We start from the raw sequence: 26,244 nt of genomic DNA on the forward strand, positions 1-26,244 counted from the left end.
TGTTTTACATTCCCCTCTCTTGGGGACATTCCCCATGTGACTCCCAGGACTACACCTCATACCTGGCCTCTAGGAGGACCCAAGGCATTCAGACTTTGGATGATCTCAACCCCCTACCCTCACTCCAGGGAGGTTCCCCATGAAGAGTCAGCAAGAATTGAGTTTGGGTCATTGTTGGGGGTTTTTTGTTTGTTTTTGTTTTCGTCTGTGGTATTTAGGATTGAACCCAGGGATGCTCCACCACTGAGCTACATCCCTGTCCCTTCTTATTTTGAGACAGGGTCTCGCTAAGTTGCCTAGTCTAGTTTCCAGCTTGCAATACTCCTGCCTCAGCCTCCCGAGTCACTGGCATTACAGGCATGCACCACCATGCCTGGCTTGATTTGGCTATTTTTTAATTTGTCCACAGCAGTGGTGTAGAAAACAGATCTAGTTGTGGTTCCCTCCAGCCAGGCAGAAGGATTTTCAAGGCACTCCCGGTGGGCAGCAGATGGTGTGCACTCGCGACCCCTTGTGGCAGCTTCGCAGAGTTGTTCTGGATCTCAGAGTGCTTAGGAGTATGGGCTGAGTCCCCTGGCAGCTAGTGAGGCAAGTCTGGGTCCAGGGGCAAGTTTGGTCTTTGACAGGTAGCTTTCATTTCTTTCAGAAAACATTTTTAAATGAAAATGGCTTTAATCTGATACAAAAATAATACCTATACCAGTAGGATACTCAGTACAGAATATTATAAACAAGATATGGGGGACAGGGTGGCGTGGGGGGAGAAGTCAATGGTGCAGAGGCTCACTCACCCTTGTTGCTTTAGCCAATAGGCTCTGGATCTCTCTGGGGTACAGACAGACAGACTTTGATGTGCTGAATCACACTGGGTGGGGTTTGTTCCTCATTTGTGCAGTGGAAACCTCTTCCGTCAGTGAACTGGGGCACACTGTGGGGCTCCAACCATAATCCACCCCCACAGTCCTTAACCGGACAACCAGATGGTTCTTGGCTTCTCTGTATGACACTATGATGATCAGCCTTATCTGGCCATCCCTGAAGGAACATTTAACTGATCATCTCTTTGGGACAAATTCCTACAAATGGAATTGCTGGAGGAAATGTTGAAGCACAAAGCCAATCTGCCTTCTTAAAAAAGTTGTTCTCCCTTCTCAACTGTGACTGGCATGAATATACTCCATACTTCCTGGGGATTTTCTCACTTAATCCTTGGAGGGGCACATAGCATCCTTTCCACCTTTGTAGGATAGGCCACAAAGGTTTCGCAGGCCCCACAGCAGACAGGTGGCCTTGGAGGAGCCAGGTGGTCTCTCTCTCTCTCTCAAAACCACACTCTCAGAGCCATCATGCTGAACAGCCAATGAGTGTCCGTGTGTCCACAGGGCCTCAAGGTTAGCTATGTTGTTTCTGGGATTATTCCAATCTGATAAGGACAAAGTACTATCCCATCTTTATGGGTGCTCTATGATTACTGGGAAGGTTAAACTTTTGCCAGCATTTCTTGGGCATTTGTCAATTGTGGCCTGTCTCTTCTTTGCCCCATTTGCTGTGGGGACATTTGTGCTTGACTTACTAATCTACAAGAACACTCCGTAGTAGGGCTCATGTTATTATTCTGTATGGTGAAAATAGTTTTCCCAGTGAGATATACAGAAATTTTAAATATAAGTAGTCAAACTGGTTCCTTCCTATATAGTTTATATCTTTGCATAATTATCATTTCTGTTGACTCAATACATTTCAACTATTTACATGTGTTTTCCTCTGTCTATAATTTTATTTATGATTTTTAAAAAACTTTCTGCATAATTATGAAATACTTCAAACACTGGTACATATAGTATCATAACATATCCATGCATCTACATGCTTGACTTTTCTTTATATTTACCTCTCCATCTAAAATGCATTTAAGGTAAGTGTGGAAGCAAGAATCCTGATTTTTCTGCTCCCCCAACCCTGCAGAATGTCTGGCCAGCTCATTGCCTTTGGAATAATGTCTTTGCCTCATTGATTTAAAATTCTACTTTTTCCATATTCTAGATTTCCACGTGTATTTAGTCAGCATAGGGTAGCATTTGTTGCTGTGACAACAAAAACCCAATTCTTGGTTGTTTAGTAAAAAAAAAAAAAAAAAAAAAAAAAGCCTTATTTCTTGAAAATGTTGCAGTTTGAGGCTGGCACGTGGCACTACTGGGGAGCAGTGACTCAGGGCTGCTTCCGTTGCTTGACTTCCCCCTCTTAGAAGGGAGAGAAACATGGAAAACTCATACCTACTCGTAAAAGCCAAGGTCTAGAAACAGCACATGTCACTTCCCTTCATATTCCTTTTGGGGGGAAGACAGTCACATGTTCACAACCTAAAGCCAGGAGGCCAAGAAATGTGCCCAGAAAGAGGAAATAGAGTGGGGAGCTTATGGCCACATCTCCACTGAGGCTACTGTTGGACAGGTGGAGTTCAGGGGGTGTGTATGAGTGTGAACTTTCTCTTTTAATCATTATTCAAGTTGGGTCTTTCTGTCATTGGTTACCCTTTCCTCTCATACTTACTGAGGACGTACTGTGTGCCCATCACCATGCTTATCCTTGAGTACCAGACGACTTGGGCTTGTTGCCAGGAGTTCCTTCAAGACTGGTTGGGAAAAGAGGAAGCACTGTTTTGGGCCACATGCTTGACTGAAAGCTCTGTGGGACAGGAGTGAGGGCAGAGCCATCTATGAAGAGCAGTAGGTGGTGATAGGAAGGAACCCAGGGAGGTTCCTAGGGTGGGAGGTCGTGATGATGGTGCCTTCCTCCTGACTCCTGAAGCCCCCCAGGAGGGCTGCTAGTGCTAAGAATACACCAAGACCCCTCCAGCCACCACCTCCTGGGTGGACAATTGGGCCAGGGGGGGATCTGGTTAAAGCCAGCAGATGGATGAGGGAGGGGAGCAGCAGGGAGGGACATGGTAACTGTGGAAAGAGGAGACCTGATGGGGTGCTGGCAACGGCTGGGCTTGGGGTGGGGGCTGGGGTACATTCCAGAAAGGAGAGCTCAGGGCACACGAGATGCATACATGGATACCTGGGTTCCCCACCTGTGCCCAGCATAGCTGACGAGAAAGCATGGCTTCCCTAGGTTGACTCCGTCTTCCTTGTCCTCTGACCCGTTTTGGCAGTCTGTGAATTTCCTGACTTTTGGTGGGAGATGATGGCTTCTATGGGTCCATCCTGGTAAGGTGTGGCAGAGAGTATGCAGGCCAGGGTGGAGAGGCACAGGACTCCTACCTCATGGCTAGACAGGAGGGCGTTCCCAAGCCTTATCCCTCTCCCCTTGCAGAGGGGTGCTTATGGGGGCCCCAAGGGTGAGTCCCAATGAGTGGACATTGAGTAGATCTCTGACAAGTGCCCTCATTGCCATGCAGACCAGGAGATGGGATTTCTCATGTGGGAGAAATCCTGTAGTTGGTCTGCTGGCTTTGTGTTGAGGAGGGCTAATACCATAAAAAGAAAAGGGTCTTTAACTTTGCATCAATAGGTAAAGAATAATCAAAATATAATTAAAAGCATGAATTCTTCTAATTATTGTCCTTGTATAATATGTATTTAGTAACAAGACATCTGCAAAGGCTTCCTTTTGAATATATCCAGAAACAAGAGAGGGTAGCATTTTAATTAAAAATGGATTATTTCAAAAACAGTTTAATCATCCTGTCATCAAAGGACTTAGATCTTATTAATTAGCTATTGATAAGTAGGTTTAAGTTGCCCAAATTTAAATTCATGGGAATTGTTGTTGGCATCCCCTTGAGGAGTACTTTTCAGACACCACCCCCCCCCACCCCCACCCCCACCCCCTGCCGTGTGTGGGATGTCAGCAGGAGAAAGATTCAGGGTACGTGGTCTGAAATCACTTCTTTCATCCTCTGTGGACCCCGAGTGGACATCCTGCTGCAGGTCGGGACAGATGGGGAACACAGGTAGCTGTCTCCCCTGCCCCACCTCTGTGCTTTGGAATGAGAAGGTCCTGAGACCCCAGAAGATGATGTCTGCTCCCTGAGCATGTCCTTCCTTCTGATTGGCCCTCCTGACAGGTCACTGAGGGAGCACAGTTGCAGAACGTGCTGGAATATGCTAGCCAGGCAAACCCCTGGGTCCACCTGGCCCTGGCGATAACACCTTCTCTTCAGGGCTGATCTTTCTTTAGGGGCAGCGTGAGCACAACCCCCATTTATCATCTTAAGTGGATAAAAACTTTCAAAGTGATAAATAGTATTCATGTTGTTCCTTCAGCCAAGTGTGGCTAAACTAATGCTCAGAGTTGTGAACGGGGATGGGAAGGCTCATTAGAAGAGGGGCCCTTGGCAGTTCACGCCTCATAACTGTCAAGCCGCTTCGAAATGCAGCCACAAGCAGGATAGAGAGGATCCTTCCCACCAAGGACCCGCAGACCCGCAGAGGCTGGCCCTGCCAGAGCGGATCTTGTCCTCCCTCCCCTGGGGGTTGGACTCTGTCACGGGCTTTGTGGTTCGTGCATGCTTAGAAGAACCTTCTCAAAGAGGAAACAAATCTCTTTCCTAGGTACCTGGGGTCTCACCCTCCTGGCCAAGTGGCCATGGTTCTTGCTTCTTGCAGGTGGCCAGGGGTCCAGGCTGCCAGGAACACACCTCTTCCTGGGTCCCTCCAACCTGGAGGTGGCCCACCTGCCTGCTGCACACTGACCACTGGGTTGCTACTTGGTCCCAGGTGGCCAGACCCTTGTGCTCAGAGCCCTGTGCTTGTACCACCTCCATGGTTAGTGTCTGTAGGCCTCCCGGCGATAGCACTGCCACTTCTCTCGCCCCTTCACTTCCTTCAGTGGAGGGCAGCTGGGAGGGAAGCAGGGGACAGGGACCCAGAAGACAGATCAAAGTGTGCTGAGGCTCAGAGCTTGGGCTCAGCATGGGGAGGGCAAGACTGTAGTTCAGAAAGGCATTAATCTAAAATGGTTTTTTCCTGGGATAGTTATTTCTGAAATGACACATTTGTGAAATATTTTAAGATTGGAAAGCTGAGAAAGGAATTCGATATTTAGAAACAACGTATCACTGGAACCTTTTTAAATGAAATAAACATCCTAGATGGATTCAAAAAGCAAAGCATTTTCTTTCCCTAAAAGGGTAATTTGGGGCTTCTGTCCTGCCTGTTCTAGATGGGATGCGGGGCCCTTGTCTCCTGCAGGGTCAGTATTTAGAGAACATCTGTTTGGCAAAAGACAGGTTTCCTTTGTTTTGTTTGTTTGTGGTGCTGGGGATTGAACCTAGGTTTCATTTCTTCTACCCAAAGATAGCACATGGAGCCTCCAAAGACCTCCCACCCCTAGGCAGAGTGCAGAACGACCTGGCACAAAGGGTGCTTTGTAACGGGGCCTTCATCTTGAAGCCTCCAGGAGAGTCGGTGCCCTGACCAGGCTTCATCTAATGACCCAGCCTCAGGATTAGCTGTTAAATAAAGCTGGTGGAAGCGTTGCCAAGTGAGACTCCTGCCAGCATTCTGGACCGCAAGGACATGCCTGTGCTAAGCCTGCACTGTCAGCCAAGCAGAGCATCCTCAAGGGGCTTGGTACCTTCCTATCCAAGGCCCTTAGCTGCCAGGTTTACAGGACCTGGCATTGTTCCCTCCCACACCTCAGCACCTGAGGTTCTAAGGACCGAGGGGCCTATTTGCTCATTTTTCCGTGGGTCCTAGTGTTCCCAGGCTGAGCCAGGGAACAGAGAGGCCTGATCACAGGGAAGAACTTGGGTTCTATTTGAGGTCTTCCTGCTAACTGCTGAATGGGAACTTGGGGAGGTTCCAGACCAAAGTTCTCCCATCCAGAGCTAGAAACCAGGCTTTTCCTCCAGCAATCTTTAGAACAAATTTTTTTTTATCATCAGCCATTCATACAGCACTTTCACGATTTCAGCCAAATCCATAGCCCAACTTTGCTATTACCTGCTTACTGGTTTTCTTTAAATTGATTCCTTTTTCCCCCCACTTTAAATGTTTCAGAAGAAAGCTTTTTTATCTCTGCCATAAGTGAAACTCTTCAGTATAATTTGCCAGTATAAATGGAAGGTAGCACTTTAAAATAAATAAAAAATAAGATAACTCTGTTGATCCACATGATGTCATCTCATGGGCTCTTATCATGCTTTGGGAAATACTGGCTCAAAAAAAAAAAAAAATCCCCTTCCTCCCTCCCAGACTCTCCAGAAACCTCCCCATGTTCCTAGCATCCCTCGTGGGGTCGTGGAGGGGGCACAGCCATCTCTTAGAGATAAAATGGCCTCTGCATTGCAAGAATATAACTAGGATTATATTCTTCTACTATGGAGAGCCTTTCGTACCCTGGACATGTGGTCTGAGCCCCCCCTGGATGATTCATCTGGTGGTCTGATCCAGCTTAAAAGGGGAAGATTGTGTTTCAGGCTAAGAAGGATGTTATTGCTGAAGTCAGCATGACTAGTGCAAGGTGGGGTCAGATGTAAGCAGACTTTCACCCCAGAATCAGAGAACTCTCAGCAGATTTACTTGTATTTGCATACCTCTTCCAGGACTTTCCAAAGCTGGGGCACTCTCTCTCTTGCTCAGTCCCCAACTGGGTCTGGACTCACAGGCCTAGAACTTCCCACTTGAGCCGTGTGCTGTGAATTTCTTCTGTGTGTTGTCTTTCTCCTAGAAACCTTCCTGTGTACCTGTCCCAGATAGACACCCTCCCTTTCCTTTCTGAGAATCAGCAAAGAAAGTACCGAAGAGGGTCAGAATGTAAAAAGAGTAGAACTCTTCCTGAAAGCCCCAGTGAGGGTAGGGGACAGTCCCTGCACAAGCGCAGACTGCAGTTGGAGGCCCTAACGGTCCCACATATAAAGAATTAATCTTTCAACAAGATGGCACTCCAGGCCAGCGTGCGGGCGACAGTTAGTGAAAGAAGATGAAATGGAGCTCTGCCTCTTGACCTCCATTACAGTCAGTTCAAGACTGATTGATAAAGTAAGTGTGAAAACCGTCCACAAAAGATGTCAGGGTTTATTTAATCCTAGGAATGGGGAAGAGCTTCTTAAATATTATGCCAAAGGAAGAAGCCATAAAGAACAAACTTTAACACATTGGACCAATAAAAATGTAAATTATCTGTCCAGAAATGCCATAAAGAAAATTAAAGAGCAAAGGGAAAAACTTGTTATACAGATGATAGTCAAAACCACTGCCCAGTGTCCTTCAAATATAAATACCTTAAGGATCAATAAGAAAAAGATGAACATTCACATTTTTCAAAAAGGAACAAGCCATTCAGAAAGGAAGAAAAATATGAGGAATAAGCACATAAGCTCATTCAAACTTGCCAGTCCATCAATGAAACTTTGAAATACTTGGTATTTGCCTACAAGATTCCCAGTCTTTTGGGCAGACAGGCGCTGAGGTGCCCTGCTCAGAACCCTGAAAATCCTGATGAGTGTCCAGGGGTCCATTTTGCAGAACTTTTCCTGAGACTGAGAAATGCGCATGTGCTCAAAATTCCTTCTAGGAATTTTTGTCTAAGAATAGTGAAAAGGCATATGGCCATGAGCGTCCATCATAACAGAGGTGGAAGTAACCTAGATATCTGACAGTGGGAAGCTGGTTAAGTAAATTATAGCCATGGTACTCCCAGCTGTACATTCAAAATTAGTTATTCAATTACTCAATTAAAAACATACTGAAAACCTCCTGTGTGCCAAGCTCTAATCTGAGCTCTGGAGGATACTACAGTGAACAAAACAGATAAAACCCCAGCCTAGAGTCAGCAAGAAAGGTTGGATGGATTGGTGGTAGGGTAGATAAATGGATAAGTAGATTGATAGATGATAGAGATGGATGGGTGGGTGGGTGGGTGGGTGGATGGATGGATGGATGGATGTGTGGGTCAAAGGAAAAACAAGATACTCTTTATCCAGGGACTCAAGACAGGCCTTTCTGAGAAGGAATCATTGAAGGAGAGACTTGAAGGAGGAGAGAGAAAGCAAACCGATTTCCAGGTGGATCTTCCAAGGGCAGAGAATGGGTCTCATCCAAGGCCCTGAGGCAAGAGCTTGTCTGGAAGGTCAGGCATGGTGAGGAGGTGGACTATCACAAGACCAGATGAGATGGAGAGTAAGAAACAGGCAGGCTGCTGATGGGAAGCCAGGATGGGTGTGAGCAGGGTGGTCCTGGTTTCCTGCTTTAATTGTAGAAGGATCCTTTTGCTGAACATGTTCTTTAGGGGACAGGGGCTGATGCTGGGAGGCCAGCCAGATCACTATCACCATTGACCAGGCAAGAGAAGCCAGGGGCCTGCACCAGGGAAGGAGCAGTGGCAGCAGGGAAAAGTCATCCCATTCTAGATATTGTGACAGCATTAAAAATACAATAGTACAGACAGTTGCCTCCTGACAAGGCTCACACTCTTGCTTTAGCAATAACCTCAGTGGACAGCCTGCCCTCATCCAGGACTGGGTGGAGCTGTTGGTCCTTGCAAATCCGTCACAGCTCAGCTTGGGCCCCATCCAGAGGTGTGAAGTGGAAGAAGGACAGTAAATGAAGGGGTGACTACTCGGAAAGTCTCGTGAGCTGTCTCCACTGCAGCGGGACCCACACCCAATCCTACGACCTGCCATTTGCTCAGCAGAGATGCACGCACACCAGCCCCCAAAAGATCAGGCAAGAACTTCCACAGCAGCATTATTGTAATAGGTATGGTGTGGAAACAGCCTGCTGTTCACTGATAGAATAATAGAAAAATACACAGGACTTTACTCACTCAGTGGACACAACCCAATAACTAGAACAAGGAAATGACCAGCCCCCACCACCTGCATGGGTCTCATACCCGATGCTGAACCACAGAAGACACCAGACATAAAAAGAACATATTGCCGGATCCCATTTACAGAAAGTTCCAAAATAGACAAAACTAATCTATGGTATTAGAAGTCACCCATGGAGAAGAAGAAGGACCAATGGGGACAGGTAGGGTGTACACGGGTGTGCTCAGTTTGTGCCAATTCACTGAACTGTGTTCTTACTATTTGAGTCCTTTCCTGAGCATATATCATATTTAAGTAAAAAGGTGACTTTAAAAAAAATTTAGAGCTAATTATCTTTAAAAATCTGTGTTTATGTAAAAAAAAAAAAAATGCCTGGAAGGATGTTCAAGAAAATATTTGATAGAGGTTATCACTGGGTGACAAGATTTAGCGTTATTTTTTTCATGTGTAATTCCAAGGATCCTTGTGTAAGAATTTCTTAGATCTCTTCCATATACATATTTACATAACTTATTAGGAGTCTACCATGACCAGGGCTCTGACGACTAAGGAGATCAATTTTTTTCCAATAACTGATACTGCGTAAGTCAGAAACTCAGTGTAATCAAGCATGTCAAGAATAAAGGGGAAGATTTGTTAATTGAATGTCATGTTATGTCCTCAGTTATGCTTAATACAAGATAGGCAATTTAGAATTCCCAATTATCCAATTAAAATGCTAATTATCTTGTACCTTGATAAGGCCTCTCTGGAAGAGAGGGCGAGCTGACGTTCTCTGTCGCTTCTCGTCTCCCTGTCTTTTTCTGTGACTGCTGCAGTCTTTGATGCTGCCCTTACCTCCGGTGCATGGGTCCTTCCCTTGCAGGACTCCTCATCCCAGGGGCCTCTCCTGGAGCCTCAGCTGCTGCTTTCCAGCAGCCCACCCAGGGCTCTTGGGCTTGTCTAGTTGGAGCCATTTGTCCTTGCAGACCTGTTTCAGCTCAGCCTAGGCCCCATGCACAGCTAAGGGTAGGTCGGGGCCCTGGAAGGTGTTTGCCACAGTTATCATCCACCACAGGACTTAACAGAGCACCCAGCCTTTCCCTGCTTGATTTCCTTCAGTCCTCGAAGTGAGGCCCAAGGAAGGTGCTATTTTAGCCCCCACCTACAGACAGAACCAAAGCTTCAGAGGCGTCTGTGTGGAGACCATAAGGTTTGCAGTGTGTGATGGCTGAGGCCTATAATACCAGCTGCTTGGGAGGCTGAGGCAGAAGGATCATAAATTTGAGGCCAGCCTGGACAACTTAAGCAAGACCCTGTCCCAAGATAAAATAAAAGGAGCTGGGGATCTAGCTTAGTGATAGAGCACTTGCCTAGCACTCTTATACCTAGCGAGATCCTGGGTTCAACCCCCAATTGCCCAAAAAAGAAAAATAAAAAACCCTGAATGGACTCTTAAGCTCAAACACAGATTCAGTGGCCTCCCTGAGCATCATTTCTCTGTGCTGTGGTTTCCTCATCTGTGAAGTAGAACAAATGCTCCTTCCACAAAGGATTGTGCCAAGTGCTTCAGCTGGCTGTTTGCTCTTTCTCACTGGAGTGGCTGCATGACCTTCCCCAGGTCCCAGCCTGAGTAGGCAGCAGAGCCTGGATTGGAGTCTGCAGGAGTCCCAGGTTCCACGCACCCTTGTTCCTCAAGTGCAGTCCCTGAGGTTGCAGGCACTGCTAGAGGGGCCCAGCAGGAGCTGAGGAGTGGGGAAATGGCCTGGGCAGGTGGCAGGGCCCAAGGGGTCTGTTTTCATCAGGTTGGCGGGCTCACATACTCTGAGACTGGGCTGGCCAGGCCTTTGGGAGGTGTTTCCCTGGCCAGGCGGTCTCAATCCAAGAGCCAAGACTGGTGTGGGGGGGCTCTGGGAGGGAATGAGGAGGCTTGGGGAGCACTGGGCAACAAAGAAACCCGCAGAAGGCAGAGGCATCACTGCAGCCGTTCCAGATCACCCGTGCCCTTCTTGGTGGGACCACTTTGGCAGGTTGTATTGTGAAGCTGCCTCACCCTCCGGTACACTGGTTTTCTTAATAATGCACTGCTGGTTTTAGTCCAATGCTTTAATAAGCCAGGCCCTTCCTGGTGATGTACCACGCGAATGCCACTTGCTCATTTAAAACACAAATATAGTCTGGGCAGTGGCTCATCCCTAACCTTCTCTGTGTCTGTCCTTACCTAGGCTTGGGAAAGGGGAGGACAAAGGAACTACCCTGATTCACCTGTCCCAGTGCCTGCCCTTCACAAGGCTCACAGAAAATTCATTCTAACAGAACTGGCCCCTCCTTAAGGTATTTAGGCAGATCTGTGAACCAGTGGCTGGACCCACCAGCGACTACAGGGTGGGTAGGGGCCCTGTTGCCAGGAGCCTTCTGATGACCCATCATTCATCCCAGAAGAAGCCAAGCAGCTTCCACCCTTCCCCTGAGAGTTCAAGGATGATTTGGTACGTGCTTACGGTTCCACGTGAGAGAAGTTTCCTGCCGCCTGCTCCACTGATGCATGTGAGTTTGGCTCCGAGTCTCACCCTAGGAAAGCAAGAGAGGCGCCTGTTGGCCTGAGATGACTGTCAGGGCTCCTCTCTGCAGAACTGCATTTCTCTCACTCTGAAAGAGAATTTCCTTTAGTAAATGGATAGATCTTCAAAAGGTGTATTGCAATTGTGGTCATGTAGACCTGGAAAATGTCATTGTCACTAATTAAAATAAATGTGAATTACAAGTCACTTAGTACTGAGACAGTTGTACCCGACACTGGGAATAGGGACTTTGCACTTCCTTCCCCTCCCACTTTTTATACACTCAAGACCTCCATCAATCCCTGAGGAGGCAAGACTCCTGTATCAGTTTTCCCTGAGGGCAGAGGCAGCCATAAAGGGACAGCAGGCCAAGATGCCACTTGTCAAGCAGGAAGCCCACGTGTGTGTGTGTCCCAGGGCTCGTGCAAGGACACACCTTTGCATTCTGTCAGGCAGGTGCCCTGGAGATGCTGCCTGTGCTTGTCCTGCACGAGGCCTGTGGACTCCTGGGAGGACTTGGCTATGTTGGACCATGCTGGAATGGACGCCCAGGCCATGGGTCTACGCAGGTTCTGTTTGGTTTTCAAGGAGTAGCCAAAGAGTGCTGAGATGCCCGTGACTTTCTGGCCACCTGCAGTTGGGATCCATCTTCTGTAGATTCCCTTTGAGGCCTCTGAACAATGACAACGATATCCGCACAAAGTGTTCATTGTGTACCGAGCAGCATTCTACATATTCCATATGAATTAAGACATTTAATTGTCACAGCAACTGTGCAAGGGAGGTGGCATTACCAACCCCTTATCACGGTGAGGAAACTGAGGCATGGAAAGAGGCCTTACAGCCAGCAAGTGACTGAGCTGGGGTTTGGCTTCTGAGTCAGTGTTGGGCAGAGCCCTGAGATGCTAGGTGTGTGGGGCCAAGGACGAGGACTGAAGGAAAGGAGTTGGGTGGGGAGCTCCTCAGCCCCCATCCTCTGGCCTCTACTCACCTGTATAAGCCTCTGTCCAGATTACCACCCTCCTAAGTCTCTGCAGGCCACGTGGGCTCCACCATCCCTACCCAGCTTCCCCGCCATACGCCTGTTTCTGTCACTCTTTACCTCTTGGGGCCTGAGGAATGATGTGGCCAAAGCTGCCCCTCCTTACCCTACTCCCACTGACCTTCTTGGCCCCAGCTACCGATGCTCACAGCCTGTGCTAATAGCTTGATAGGCACTTGCTTCCTAGGACAGCCATTTTGCTGTTATCTGGGGCAACTAATGTGTTTTAAGGGACTGTGGCTTATCTTCTTGTTAGTTGATAAAACCTCTGAGGGCACGAGCTGGGCTTTGTGCCCAAGAACTATCCACCAGAGGGATTTATGGGTCCCTGGGGGGAAGCCCAGCAAGGCTTTCCCTGGAGACATGGTTTCTGCAGATGTGGGCCTGAGTATTTGCTGTTCTTGTCCCATTAGTCATCTCCAGGCACTGACAAATGGTCCTGCCCCCCTCTGTCACTGCAGTAACTCCATCTACCTCGTTATTCACGGTGCCAATTCTCCCAGGTTACTTAAGGGTTCTCATTTATGCTCAGATACAAAGCATCTTCTACCCGAGTCTTGCCTGAGAGAAATTTATAGACAATGATGTTGGTGGAACGGGCACGCAGGGAAGAGCTTCAGGGGGCGCAGAGCAGCGGGGATATCTGGGAAGCTGGTTAGCTGGGACACGGGCAGATGTCCCCCCTGCCTATCAGGAAGTCCCCCTGCTGCTGGGGAAGGCTGTGTTGGCCCAGGAACTTGATCTGGGTTCCCCCTAAGCCCTTCTTCCAGGTGAGCAGGAGGGAGCAGGGGTGGCTAGGCTCAGCCTAGTGTTTGTGCTGCACATGCGAATTGCAGATTGATAGAAAGAGCAGGTGGAGGTGGTCCTGGGATGGCAGTGCTCCTGCCTGACTTGCTGTCTGCTGTCCTCTGACAGACCATTCAATTTTAGCAGTTTTGTTCTGATTCCTCATAAAATCTGCCTGTGTTTTTTATGCTGTCCTCTTAGGTCTTAATTATTTTATATGCATGGAAAGTCTCCACCAGATATGCTGTTATTCAAAGTCCTTGGGAGGTCTCGGCCTGCTGTTTGTTGTATCTGAAAACACTGCATGGTGTGTGGGGGGGAGGGTTTGCAGGTATGTAGGTGTGGCATGTCTGTAGTGTGTGTGTATGTGGTATGTGTGTGGTGTGTGTATGTGGTATGTGTAGCCACTTGGCACTTTGTGCATGATATCGTTGTCATTGTTCAGAGGCCTCAAAAGGAGTCTATAAAGGGCTGTCCTGCTTGGTTTGTGTTGGCTCCTGCTGGGAGCTCCTGGTATCACAGCCAGGGACCAAGTGTTTTGTTAATTTCTAGCTTGGGGGATTCCAAACTATGCACATGCAAACTGGAAACCCATGGTGCACAGACTGGTGCTTATGAATCCTGAGATGCTTGGTGTTCATCTAGAGCCCAGCAGGCTTCTTTGGTTGCTGGTAAATTTTTTCCAAGTTTCCCTTTTCTTTGTGGGTTCATGATATGAGGTGTCCCCCAAATCTCTTGTGTCTCTGCAGGAATATTCAGAGATGAAATGATTGAGCTGTGAGAGCTGCAACCTAATCAGTCCATCCTACTTTGAATGGACTGGGTGGTAGCTATAGGTAGATGGGCTGTGGCTACAAGAGGTGGGTCACTGGGGGTGTGCCCTGGAAGGGTGGGCTTCCCTGTGGCTTCTCCCCACCTTCACTTCCTGCTTCCTGATCCTGCCATGAGGGAGCAGCCCTCCACTGATCCCTTTGCTGTGATTTCTTGCTTCACCTTGGGCCCAGATTAATGGAGCCAGCCGTCTGTGGACTGAGACCTCTGATAGTGTGAGCCCCAAATGAACTTTTCCTCCTTTAACTTGTTCTCACTGGGTATTTTGGTCATGGCAACACAAAAGCCAACTAAAATAGTGCATCACTATAGCAGTCCCTGCTTTGTGTGCTGGGGGCCGAGGGTGTCTCAGGTCCATTCCTTTCATCAAAACTGACTTTCTGGCCTCTTCTTCCTTCCTCCATTATGAGCTCTGCTCTGCTATTGCGCTTTATGGCGCCCTTCTGAGTGTTAGAGGTGAGAGTGTTTCTCGCTGCTCCTCTGCCATCATTAAAATGCAGCCGTGGACCTGGACCAGTCAGTAGTTACCCCTCTAGCTGAGTCAGCTAGACACCCCCTTGTCTGTCTCACAGTTGGCCAGATTTTCTGTGAAGATATAAAGGGGACTTTATCAGGTGTCCTCTGGCCACTGTAGCATATGAGCCATCAGTGGGAAGTTGGGTCAGTCCGTTCTTGCTCCCAGTCACCCCAGTTCTGCTAGCTGAACTCAGACCGAGCTGCACAGAGCCTCCAGGTCAGGCCTGTGGCCCCAGTTTGGAGCATCTGGACTCCATTCCTCACCTTGGAAATATTAGAAGTGTGTCCCACTTTTCCCCATGGTCCCCGGCACCACCACACCAGCCCCAGAACTCAAGTATCTTTATGCATCAACGGCCCAAGCCCAGAATCTGCAGGAAATGGAGCTGGCCCTATTTTGTCCACCTGTCAGAGCTCCAGTTTGTCCTCAAGTCCTGTCAGAAAAGATCACTGAAAACAAAATTAGGTGCTGAAGTCCAGTGTGAAGAACGTCAGAGTCCTTGGGGCGGAGTGAATGTCAGCATGGGGCCTCTCTTCTCCTTTGGCTCTTCCTGGCAGGTGTGTGGAGCTGTCAGTGTTCCTGCAACAGCGACTAGTGTTGGGCTGCAGTTACAGGTGAAAACTGGGTCACAGTTAGACACCTCTGACAGTTGCGCCTCATACTCGAAGTCACTTTTTTTCTTCAACAGAAGCCGGGGATACAGGAAGGTCATTTCTGCCAAGGGGATGATGCAGCAGGAAGGCTTGCTGCAGGCGAGGACACCAAACCCACCCCGGTCTCCTTTCTCGTGGGCCACCCTTGTTCATCTGCACATGCCGATGGCACAGCCAGCCCTCTGCCTGTCCTTTCTGAAGCCAGCCAGTCCAAGTACAGACTGTGGTCATCTGCAGAGGCCCACACTGTCTCCCTTACCTTGAGCATGGTGGCTAGGTGTCCCCTTGAGGTGTTCTTCTGCTGGGGCAGGGTCATGTCTCCCAAAACTGAGGGAGCACTGTCTTCTTGTGTCATCGCAGAGGGAGCCAATTTTGAAACTACCTGTAGAGGCTTCATGCAGGAAGACTGGCCGTGTGGGGCACTGGCCCTGCCTTGCCTTAGTAGGAGTGGGCCTGGGCTGTGGCCTGTGTCAGTGCTGTGAACCTGGGTCTTACTGTCCCCCTGGCCTCCTGGAACTGAGGTAGAGGCTACATTGCCGGTCGTCCAAGTGCTCCTACCACAAGGAGGGGAGCAGCTGAGGAGAGGAGCGCGTGGTTTTGCTCACCTCCCTGGCAGCTCCTGGAGTCTGTGTTGTGGAATATTTCACTTGCAGCTACCCAATTATCCTGTAAGGTTTGTAAGGCAAGTCTGCAAGCCAATTGAATCTAGCAGAACCATTTCTGCATAACAACTACTTAATACCCAATCATAACAATTATACATAATTTGTGTTTACAGTGCTTGAAAGATTAAACTCCTCCACACAGGCATTCTCTAAACAGACTTAGAACACGCAGGGCAGACAGGGCCGCCAGTTGGCATGCCCACAGTTGGTCTTTGGTGCTCTGCAGATGGCTGCCGTGGAGGCGGGTAGGCAGGGTGAGGGCTGCTTGGGTCTGCTTCTCAGCCAGGGCCATCTGAGAGCTGGGCAGAGCTGGGGTCCTGCATGGAAGCTGTATTACCCAGGCCTGGGTAGGGTAAGGGCAGCTCCCTGCAATTGCAGTCTCTCCAGCTGGGTTCTGCAGAGACTAGGCACCTGGGGTGTGTGGAAGACTACGGCAGAACCTCAGGACCACTTAGTCCCTGAGAGCCCAGTCTCATGTTGGGAGGAGGCCTCAGGGCATGTGGTGGGGGAGGAGGAGGAGGACCAGGACCACTCCAGAATTCTGGACAGTGTCACCTCCCTAGAGTTCCGGACTTAGATGTGGCTAGTCTGGTTGGTCCATCAGCCCCCGGAGCCATCTCCAAGATCTGCCATGGGGGACCCAGCAGGAGGAGATATCTTACTGCCGCTGTAGACACCCACCTGGTCCTGCTGGGCTTTGCCAAGGTCCGGCCATCCTCTGCCTGGGTTATCAGTCTCTTAGACTTGCAGGGCTGCTGGTGTCTGGCTCTCCTGGAGGCCTCCGTGACACTCACTGGACTCAGCCTGGGGCTGAGGTATGCCTGCCTTTGCCTGCAGACCTTGCTGCTGGGCCCACCTGCTTAGGGAGGAGTGTGTCCAGGGACCTCAGCTGGTTTATTGCTTTCCCAGGCAGGGAGGAGCGGGGCCTGCCCTGTAGACCTGCCCTTCCCTGCTTCCCTGGAGACTGCCCTGCCTGCTCCCTCTCCATGCGGCCTACCACTCACCCCTGTCTAGCACAGGACGGCCCTGGGGTTGGAAGGGCTCGTGTTCCTCTCCAGCCTTGCATCCTGTCTTTCCCGGCAAGACGAGGGGTCTGACTTGCAGGAAGGCCCTTCCTCCAGCCCTGCAGAAGCACGTGGCCCCTGCCCCAGCCCGCTCCAGTGATCTCTCTGTCTTCCTAATGAGCCTGGGAGGCAGGGCAGCCCTAGGGCAGCGAGGCTGGCAGGCTCCCACAGCTCAGAACCCCCAGGTTCTTCCCTAAGCTCCACCCAGACACACTGGGGAGCTCGGGCTTCTCGGGGCCCCAGCAGAAGGCAGCCTGGGCTGAGGACTCGTGCATGCTGCAGTGATCTCAACCTGATGTGTTTCCCTGCAGCCTGTTCCAGCACTACTGCTACTCCCGGGGCGGCATGCGCCACAACTCCTACACCTGCATCTGCTGCAGGTAAGTGCACCGTCCGTCTCCTGGGGGAAGGTCCGGGGAAGGAGAGAGGGTGCTGCCTTCTTTGTCACTTGCTCACCTACACGCCAGGCCACCCAAGCCTGGAAGTCACTTTTGCCCCCAAGACTCCAGGACTCAAGTTGCCTCTACCCACCAGACCTGGGATCAGGGGAAGGAGAAAGCAGCCAGCTTGCTCCAGAAGGACACCTCCGTCCCCTTCCTCCCATCCCTGGTGATGGGCATAGGAGCTGAGCACTGGGAGGCCACCCCTCCTGGGGCACTACTGTCTTTCTTGCCCCTTCACATAGCTACACACAGAGCATATGGGGACTGAACTGGGACCCTAGGACGGGTGGCTTCTGTGTGCAGCAGGGGTGGAGTGTGGACAAAGCTGTGTTGGTGAGGGGGCTATGGTTGTGTGTCCACATGTGGGTAAGCGTGGAGCTCTTGATGTGGCTGCATGGAGACCATCCTGTTATGGTTATGGGGGTGTTGGGCTCCGTGTAGGTATGTATATCATTGTAGGTGTCTGTGTGTAGCACTTTGTGTCTGGGGTGTCCTGTGTGGCCGTGTGTGTGGCTGTGTGCACCCACTGTGTGTGGCTGGGTGTGCTCAGAGTGCACAAGTGGTAGCAATAACCATGAACGCAGAGGCAAGTGGTGGCCATGAATATGCACTACGGTGTGGGTGTCTGTGACTGTTTGTCACTCCAGGTGTGATTGCACAGGTATGTCCTGGCTCTGGGGCTCACTCCATGCTCTGTGAGATTCTGTCCCTCAGGTCTGGCCCCTGCGCAGCCAGGATGGAGCTGAGCTTCTCTTGCTGATGTGCACGTCCTCACACATGAATAATACATATGAGCATCTCAGTCCTTGGAAATGTTCTTCTCTGGTGGATAGAGGGAAAAATCATTATTTCTACTTTTATGATTCCTGAGACTCCCAAATGGGGCCATAAATATTACACCCAGGTGGGGTTGGGTTTTGTTGTTTTTTTTTTTTTCCTTTGGACAGCCTTACGAGTCCTTTTTTCTTAAAGGCATCGCTCATTAGGGAAGCTCTCTCGAGGCAACGGATAAATGAGAAGCTGCTGGCTTCCTGTCTCTCTAGCCCCAACCAGGACCCCAGGGTGGCTGTGAAGACTGCCAGGGCCCTTTCCATTGACCCCATCTCCCTTTAGTCTCCAGGAAAAGAGGGCTTCCATAGGGTCCCCCATCTCCCAGGTCCACAAACTATTGGACTATTGGTTTCCATTTCTGCTCTTCATTTGTGCTGTTCACGTCCCCAGACCAGAGGGCAGTGGCCTGAGCAGCGATCACAGCCCAGAAGCCCCACAGGTAGCACTGTCATGAATCAAGAGGCTGTGGCTGGTGGGTGGGTGGTCACCATGACACCTGATCTCAGGTTGTGGGCCTGGTCCAGCCAACTTATGGCCTCTGCTGTAGGATGGGTAGCACTCTCCCTGGGATAAGGGCTTGGAGTGCCAGGCTCCTGGGGCTGCTGGGTGAGGATGAGCTTTTGACCATCCTCCTGGCTCTTTGCAGCGGTGAGAATGCATCTGTACTGCACTACGGACATGCTGGGGCCCCCAACGACCGTACAATCCAGGATGGAGACATGTGGTAAGTGAAGCTGGCCCTGGGGCTGTCGCAGTTCCATCTCTACACGTGAATAGCCCAGCCAAGGTGGAATGTAGATGTCAGTGTTCACTGGGAGCCTCTGGGTCCCTATCCTGAGAGTGCTGACCACAGCAAGATCCCCAGAAACCAGCTCAGATTTCTCTGCCAAGGCTATAGGCCTGCATGGTGCTTTCTACAGGGCCAGAATCCCCTGTCCCCTGCAAATAAGCACCATGAGGTGGGTGCAGAATAGGGTCACTGTGTTTCCATGGGATATTGGGCTTTCTGAGGAGGAGCTGAACTGTCCCCAGCCTCTGCCAGGTTGTTCTTTCCATTCAGAGAGCTCCATACTTACATCCCCATGTCCCAGTGCCTGGAGGCCAGGAGTCCCCCGCATCCTGAAACCTGCCGTCCTCAGCCACAGGACCTTTTGGCATATGCAAACTGTTGGCTCAGCAAGATCAAGGTGGTGGCTGTCCTGAGCATGCTGTGCCGTGATCTCAGCCCCTGGTGGAGGACACGACAAGGCTGCATGGGCAGGCCCTGTGGCCTCCATACCAAGAACTGCAATCCTATTCGCAGATCCCAACATGGAGGGCAGAGCACACTGGGGTAGCACTCATGGGCTGGCAGGGACACCCTCAGATATGGCCTCGGCCACAGTGGCCAAGTTCCCTGCCTGTCCTCCTCACCATCCAGCGTAGGGATGTTGAGAGCTGTTCAGATGCTCAGCCCCAAACTACATAGGGCCACCCTGTCTTGGCCTTCAAATGTGCTGTGGTCACTGACCAGCGGTAGGAGGTGCCCCATCCCACCCCCCCCCCCACCTTGACAATCCTTGGGCCCCTTGTCATCCATTGCTGATGCAGCTGAACAAGGTACCTCCAAGCCCTGCTCCTAGGCAGTGTCATGGCTTCTCAGGTGGCCGGTGCAGCTGGGCTGCCCTCTTCCCCCTCGGCTTCCCCGATGCACTCGTTCCCCAAACTGGAGTTCCCATGATGGCTGCACACTGTGGCCCTGGCCTCATCTGGGCAGGCCTTGGCCCTGCCACAGGGAGTGGTGGGAGCCTCACACAGGAGTCCTCTGCCACATCTACCAAGGAGTACAAGCACCTGTGCGTAGACTGACAGGCGAACACCCGGCTGCTCAGAGAGATCTGTGCTCTGAGCTGTACTAATGGAAACCCACTTAAGCCCGGGGTCATCCCTGCCACAGGGCACGCCAGTACTGACTGGCCATAGTCTGCTGAGCCAGGTCAGTCACTGGATGGGATGTTCTGGTTCTGGCTACTGTTGTCAGGAGCCCAACTCAGCCTTCTGGAAGAAAAGCCCTTTCCTCTCTCAGCCTCAGTTCACCCATCTGCAAGTGGCGATGGCACACGCATCTCAGGGCTACGCACAGTGGCTGAAGGGGTGTGTGAGGAACCCTCAGGGGCACCTGAGGCCTCTCCCTAGGGACCTGGCCAGCAGGTCCAGGGATGAGAGCCTGCAGAGATTGAGGCCCAGAGTGAACCTAGAGCTTACCACCACCCACCTGGCCATGAACAGAGCCTCAGTGTCCATCTTGTTGACCTGTCTGGCCACACTACTCCAGAGTCTCTGTGACCCACAGGTCATGCTGGGCCCTAGGAACTGTGGGCCAGGGCCTAGTCTGCAGGCTTTGCTGCCCTGCCTCTGGGCAGTGGCCAGGCTGTGCCATGCCTAGGCCCTCCCTTATCTATCTGTTTCCTCCCCTGACCCTACACTGCTCACCTTGGTGTTGGAGAGCAAAAGAGACATAGAAGGGTACTAGTCACAGGTGTGAGGCAGAGGGATTTTGGGAGAGGAGTGGCTCCCTCAGACTTGGTTCAGCAAGAGACCAGGGAAGGAGAGATAGCGACCCTCTCCCTGGGCCAGGACTGAACCAAAGATAGCCCCAAGGAGACCACCTGTGCTCTTCAGACTCTTGTCTTCTGAGAGCTTTTCTAATGATCTTTAGCTCTGTGGCCCATTCTGGCTGGGTCAGGAGGATAGAACACAGGAACCCAGACCCAGGGCAGAGGCAGAAGCCAAGGCCAAGGCCAAGGCCAGCCATATCAGCAGGTCCATCTCTCATGGGGGCATCTCTAACTAACTAGAAGGCTTTGTGCCAGAGTCAGGTAGCCATGAGTTTTTCTGCTCCATGAGTTCAGCACATGTCAGAGGAGGAGGCTGCTTTTCTACTCCCCACCATCTGACTCAAAGGGAGTCTGAGAGGCCATTTCCATCGGTATTGCTGTGGAGCCAAGGCCAGGGTGCTGGGTACATCAGATCTGCACATCTCCCAGGTGTTGGAGTCTCAGCCCTCTTGGGCAGTGCATGGCACCTGTGTCTCCTGGTGCAGCTGTAGACAGGAGGGATTGGAGAAAGCCCACGAATGTCCGTGCCAAGCCCAAATTGGTGATTTTGTTTTTCTAGTGCTAACTTTGAAATGTAGCCAGTAGAATAATTATGAGTTTATTATAGTCAATTTATTATGCAGCATTTAGAACAACATGTTTTGTTGATTACTGCTACTGCCAGATTGCTGGCGGCATTTATAATCCATTGTTTTATTGAAATTGATCTGCTGAGTGCCTACTGCATTTGGTAAATAATAAATCACTCTGTTATCCCAAAATAAAAGCTATGGTACTTCATCATAAGGTATGAAACCACAATATGAGCCTCGTGGTTTTCCCAAAGGCAGGTAGGGCTTGAGGTTGATGAAGCCCATTCCCCATCTCCTCTGTCCTCACAGTAATAGGATCTGGAGCTGGGCTCAGGCCACCATGAGCCACTGTGGGGTCACAGTCCTCACACACTCAGGGGCCTGTTCATTGGACATGCTGGTTCATACTTGAGGTCAAGTTCATCAGCCAAGAACTGAGAAAAGCCCATTTCTTGCCCTGAGCCCCTCCCTTTTCCAAAGCTAGATCCTGGTTTGCATGCCTCCAAGGGGAGGAACAGGGGCATGGATTGCCTTCCTGTCCCTAGGACCCCCACTCAGGTTGGTTCAGAGCCAGTAGGCCTTGTGCAAGGCCTGTGGCCATGAAGCTTCTTGGAGTTTTCCTCTTGGCTCCCAAAACCCTCTTCAGCTGTGTGCCTGGGGTTCCCGCATGCACCCCATGAGCAGATCACTGTCCTAGAAGAGCTATCAAGCACTTTTGATTTTCCTTTTTAAGGCAAGCAGGCCAGCCTTCTAGAACAGGCTTACAGAAGCGTGGCAAGCAGCCTTGCTAGTGAATGCTTTCAGTGTGTTCACACAAAGGTTGGTGTCTAACAGGGTCCCTGGAGGCCCTTTGGAAGTGTCCAGAAGGCCCCTGCCCACTCATTTAGCCCAAGCAGGTAGGTGTGAGCACAGTCATGCTCGGAGTTATCGCCCAACCCAGTCATCTTCTAAGCCCTCATGCTCTTCCCCGTCCTCCCATAGCCAGCCTGGGCAGTGGACACCAGGGAGCACTGCTGTGTCTCAATCCACTGGGAAGCAGGGCCTCAGAACTGGGCCACTCATTTGCAGGACTCCCAGTCTGAGCCTTGCAGCTCCCTGCCTCCCCTGTCCCCTAAGCAGGCTCACAACACAGAATAGGTAGGGAGAAGGCCAGGATGTGCCTCCAGTGGGCTCTGACTTGGAAAGTAGCTGGGACACCCCTCCTCATCTGCCATCTCCTACCTTTTCCATCACCAGATAAGGCAGCAGGGCTTGGGACTATAGCCGCTCTCTGAACCTTATAGGGTTCAGGCCCAAGGACTCCCCAGACCTGGATTGCCCAACTATAGTCAGAATGTAACTGGTGGGTGTGAGTCAGACCTTCCTGTACTGGCCAGAAGAGGGCAGTGTTGTCTCAGGCTGGGCCTCTCCCCCGCTGGGTAGTGGTCTTCTGTGTTGCTGAGGGGGCATGGGAGATGGGCCTGCAGCCCAGCTGGGGAGGAGAGGCCTGTGTCTAACCCCCATGATTAGCAGCTTACCAGTTTCCTTTCCTCCTTCCCTGCCATGGCTTAGGGCCTCATCTGTCTCCCTGCCATGAAAATAGCTAGGCTGAAGCCCTAGCTGCCCTACAGAGGGGGGGAGGGACACCACTCTAGTCACCAAAGCCCAGAGAAATAAGGGCTACCAATTTCATACCAGGACAGTGCCTGAAGGCACCCTGAACTGTGAGTGACATATGGCTGGCATGTGCTGCTGCTCTCATTGCCAGGGTCACATCCCCAAGCAAGGGTGGCACCAGAGCCTCCTCTGCATGACTGTCTTCACCACAGAGGTGCCAAACCCTCCGCCCCACAGGCTGGGAACGCCTACTCACCCCAGGCTTTAGCAGCCCCTTCGTATCTCTTAGGCCTTGCAAGCTGGGGTAGGACAGTTCTGCCACCCCCGTTGTCTGTCTGGCACTGTGACCCCCAGAGGGTGAGTCTGTGCCTGGGGCTCTTCCCCTGCTGGCAAAGGGGCTGGGGTGAGGGGAGCCTCCATGCCCCATTGTTCCTGGTGCCTGGTGCTTTGGTGGGCTTTAGAGTAAGAGTGTCACTTCAGGGCCTGTTTCCTGATGCCAGGCTCAACTGAGACCCTCCCCCACCTTGCTGCTTCCTCAGAGGGTCACTTGATTGTCACCAGGGACCCCTATCCTGAGCATTTAGTGCCCAGTCCTTGGAGCAGTACAGGTCTGGTCAGACATCTATCCATAGATGAGTTGGCCATGGCCTTCAACACCCAATCTCAGAAGTACCCTGACCTTCTACCCAGGACTCACTTGTAGGCAGCTGTGCCCTGATGGCAGGCAGACGCCCTCTCGTGTGTTTTCTTTCCGTTCTGTTTGGTTCGTCAGTGCTTCAAGGGGGCACCCACTCAGTTGATGTCAAGACCTACAGTTTGAAGGGCCCTGGTCTAGACAGCCCGGGTGCTCGCAGACATCACAAGACACTGGTCGCCAAAAAAGTGAAATAAAGCATGTGCTGTGCGCATGACATTGACTGCCTGCCTCCCCTCACCCACAGCGGCACTGCCCTGCTGCCCAGCCCTTGGCCCACAATACTTTAGGGACAGCAGGCAAGCTGCAGCATGGTGCTCTTCCCGGGGCCTCCACCTGACACTGGTCTTCTGCATCCCGCCCTGACCTCCATAAAATGGCAGTGTTGATTCTCTCCAGACTTGGGAGGCCCCAGCGCATGGTTGCTCTCGTCAGCGAATGCACCAGGGACTGCTGGCTCTGGGGCTTGGGGACAGGAAGCTGCTGTTGGCGTGGGCTGCTTGCGTGAGCACTGTTCCTGTCTGCCCAGGCCCCGTAGGAACAGCTGTCCCAAAGCTGGGTAAAGTGGGACGGACATGCCCAGAAAGGCCCTGGGGAGAGGTTCACCTGGCGTGTCAGCCCATGGCCCTAGGGAGCCTCTGGGACCCCAAAGGATGACCTTTGCCCCTGTTGGCCACAGCTGGAGGCTGGCACTGCACAGAAAGCGTGACTGGGAACTGGGAGCAGGCGACCGGCCTGTGCGCCAGGGAGGCCAGCACTCACCACCCTGTCGTCAGGGACAGCCCACTGTGGCGGACCCATGGAAAAGAGACCCAGTTGCCTTCCTTTTTCTCTCCCATTGAGTTTCTAGGGGGAATTGAGAGCTTCCTCCAGCTCCAAACCTCACAGCCTGACCTGGGATGCAGTCCCATTTTAAAGGTGGGAAAACTGAGGTCTTAGGGTCTGCACTGTCCCTAAGGTCCTGCACACACACGTGTGTAAGATGTCAGTCTTCAGAGAAAAGCAGCTAAGAGCTGTGCTGCACACTCAGAGATGAAGGTGAAGCTCCATGCCGAGTGCAGAGTGGCTCTTGCTAAACGTTGCAGCACTTCCCTCAGACGCCTTCTGCCTGCGGGCTGGCCAGGCCCTGCGGGGTGGGGTCTGGAGAGGGACCCAGGAGGGTCTGGGTGGGCCAATGGTGGCAGGTAGCCCGGGCCTGGAGCTGCCCAGGAAGAGCCAGCGGAAGACAGACCCTCTCATCGCAGCCAGAAGCACAGCTATAGGAACACATGTGGGGAACGAGACGCCAGCGTATTGCTGGGAGATGTGTAATCTCTCCCCAGATGTCTCAGATTATTACACAGATTCACTGGGCCAATGATAGTAGTGTCCCTGGTGGGTGTCCCCAAGCAGCCGGGAAGGAGGCATCCTGCGTTCTCAATTGAGCCAAGTATGAGCAAATTCCATTGTCATTTTGCATTCAGAGTATGGATGAAGTGAACAGAGGAGTTGGAAGGAGATGATTTATAAAAGAGATGGCTTTTATCCCTGGATTCCAGAATGGCTTGAATCTGAATCGCTTAGCATGTAGAAACTCTGAGGGAGATTAAAAAAAAAAAAAAAAAGGCAGAAAAAGATAGGGAACTGAGAACACAAAAATAGACTCTAGCCCCGTGCCCGAGTACTGCTGGGCAGGATGGAGCTGGCTGGCTGGTGTATACTTCCTTTTCCAGAAAGTGGATGATTTAAAACAAAAAAATACAGTTGAAGTCTTCTAGAAGCTGGAAGATAAAGCCAGGCTGGCTGAAGAAATCCAAAAGCCTTCCATCCCACGCTCTTTCTGTTTTATTGAAGAGGGCTGGGAAGACTTGGTTCAGAGTCTGGTTTGCCCTGAAGAGTCTTATTTTTTACTGTTCTAGATGATTCCAGTATTTGGTGTGTTCTTGTGGGCTTCCTGATTTTTTAAATAGTTCAATTTCTGTTTTTCTTTTAGATCAACACAGTCCGATAGAACTTTTTGCCCCAGAGGGCTGCTGCAGGTCACCCTCTGATGTGGCACTCCCAGGAATCTGTGTCCCCCACACTCCTGGCTCTGTCCTGTCTGCCCAGTCCATTCTTGGATATTCTAAACCAACAAACCGCAAACCATTTTCCTCTGTTGACTCCAGGGAGCCCAAATGAAAACACTTGCTTTCCCCAGGCAAAACTAGGCCGGGGCCCCATGCAGCTCCATCCCCACTGCTGCCTGAATGCTGGCCCCAGGAGGACACAAACCTGTAGCAACTGTCGTGGTCCCATTTTAAAGGTGGGAAAACTGAGGTCTTAAAGTCTGAACGCCGGAGCCAGGAGAAGAGAGCTCACTGCAGGTCTGGGCACTGAGTTGCGACTCAGGGCTTTTTGTACTAGTGTTAATAGGCTCAATTTCCCTACAGTTTAGGGCTGAGATGTGCCCCACCCTCTAGGCCATCTCTGAGCGAAGTGTGTCCCACGCAGGAGTAATCCTACAGGCAACTGTTGGCCCCTACTGCCTTTGCATCTGCAGCCTCCTGGGGAGCGGGCGCCTGGGTGTGTCTGCTCCAGTGTCTCTGGTTCCTTGCAAGTCAGCCTCAAGTGAGGCCCAGGTCCCCCTAGGTCTGCTCCAGGCAGGGTTCC

General features: G+C 51.2%; 1 protein-coding gene across 1 annotated transcript in view; it reads left to right on the plus strand.

The window, feature by feature from the left end:
* The window catches only part of Pepd (peptidase D), a 115,630-nt gene that overhangs the window by 73,772 nt on the left and 15,614 nt on the right, over nucleotides 1-26,244 (plus strand). The window contains exons 10-11 of the mRNA XM_027941411.2: nucleotides 17,192-17,260; nucleotides 18,801-18,878. Coding sequence (XP_027797212.2) covers nucleotides 17,192-17,260; nucleotides 18,801-18,878 — 147 coding nt within the window. The remainder of the gene's footprint in view (nucleotides 1-17,191; nucleotides 17,261-18,800; nucleotides 18,879-26,244) is intronic.

This window comes from Marmota flaviventris, chromosome 18 (assembly GCF_047511675.1).
Source record: "Marmota flaviventris isolate mMarFla1 chromosome 18, mMarFla1.hap1, whole genome shotgun sequence".
In the NCBI taxonomy this organism is placed as follows: domain Eukaryota; kingdom Metazoa; phylum Chordata; class Mammalia; order Rodentia; family Sciuridae; genus Marmota; species Marmota flaviventris.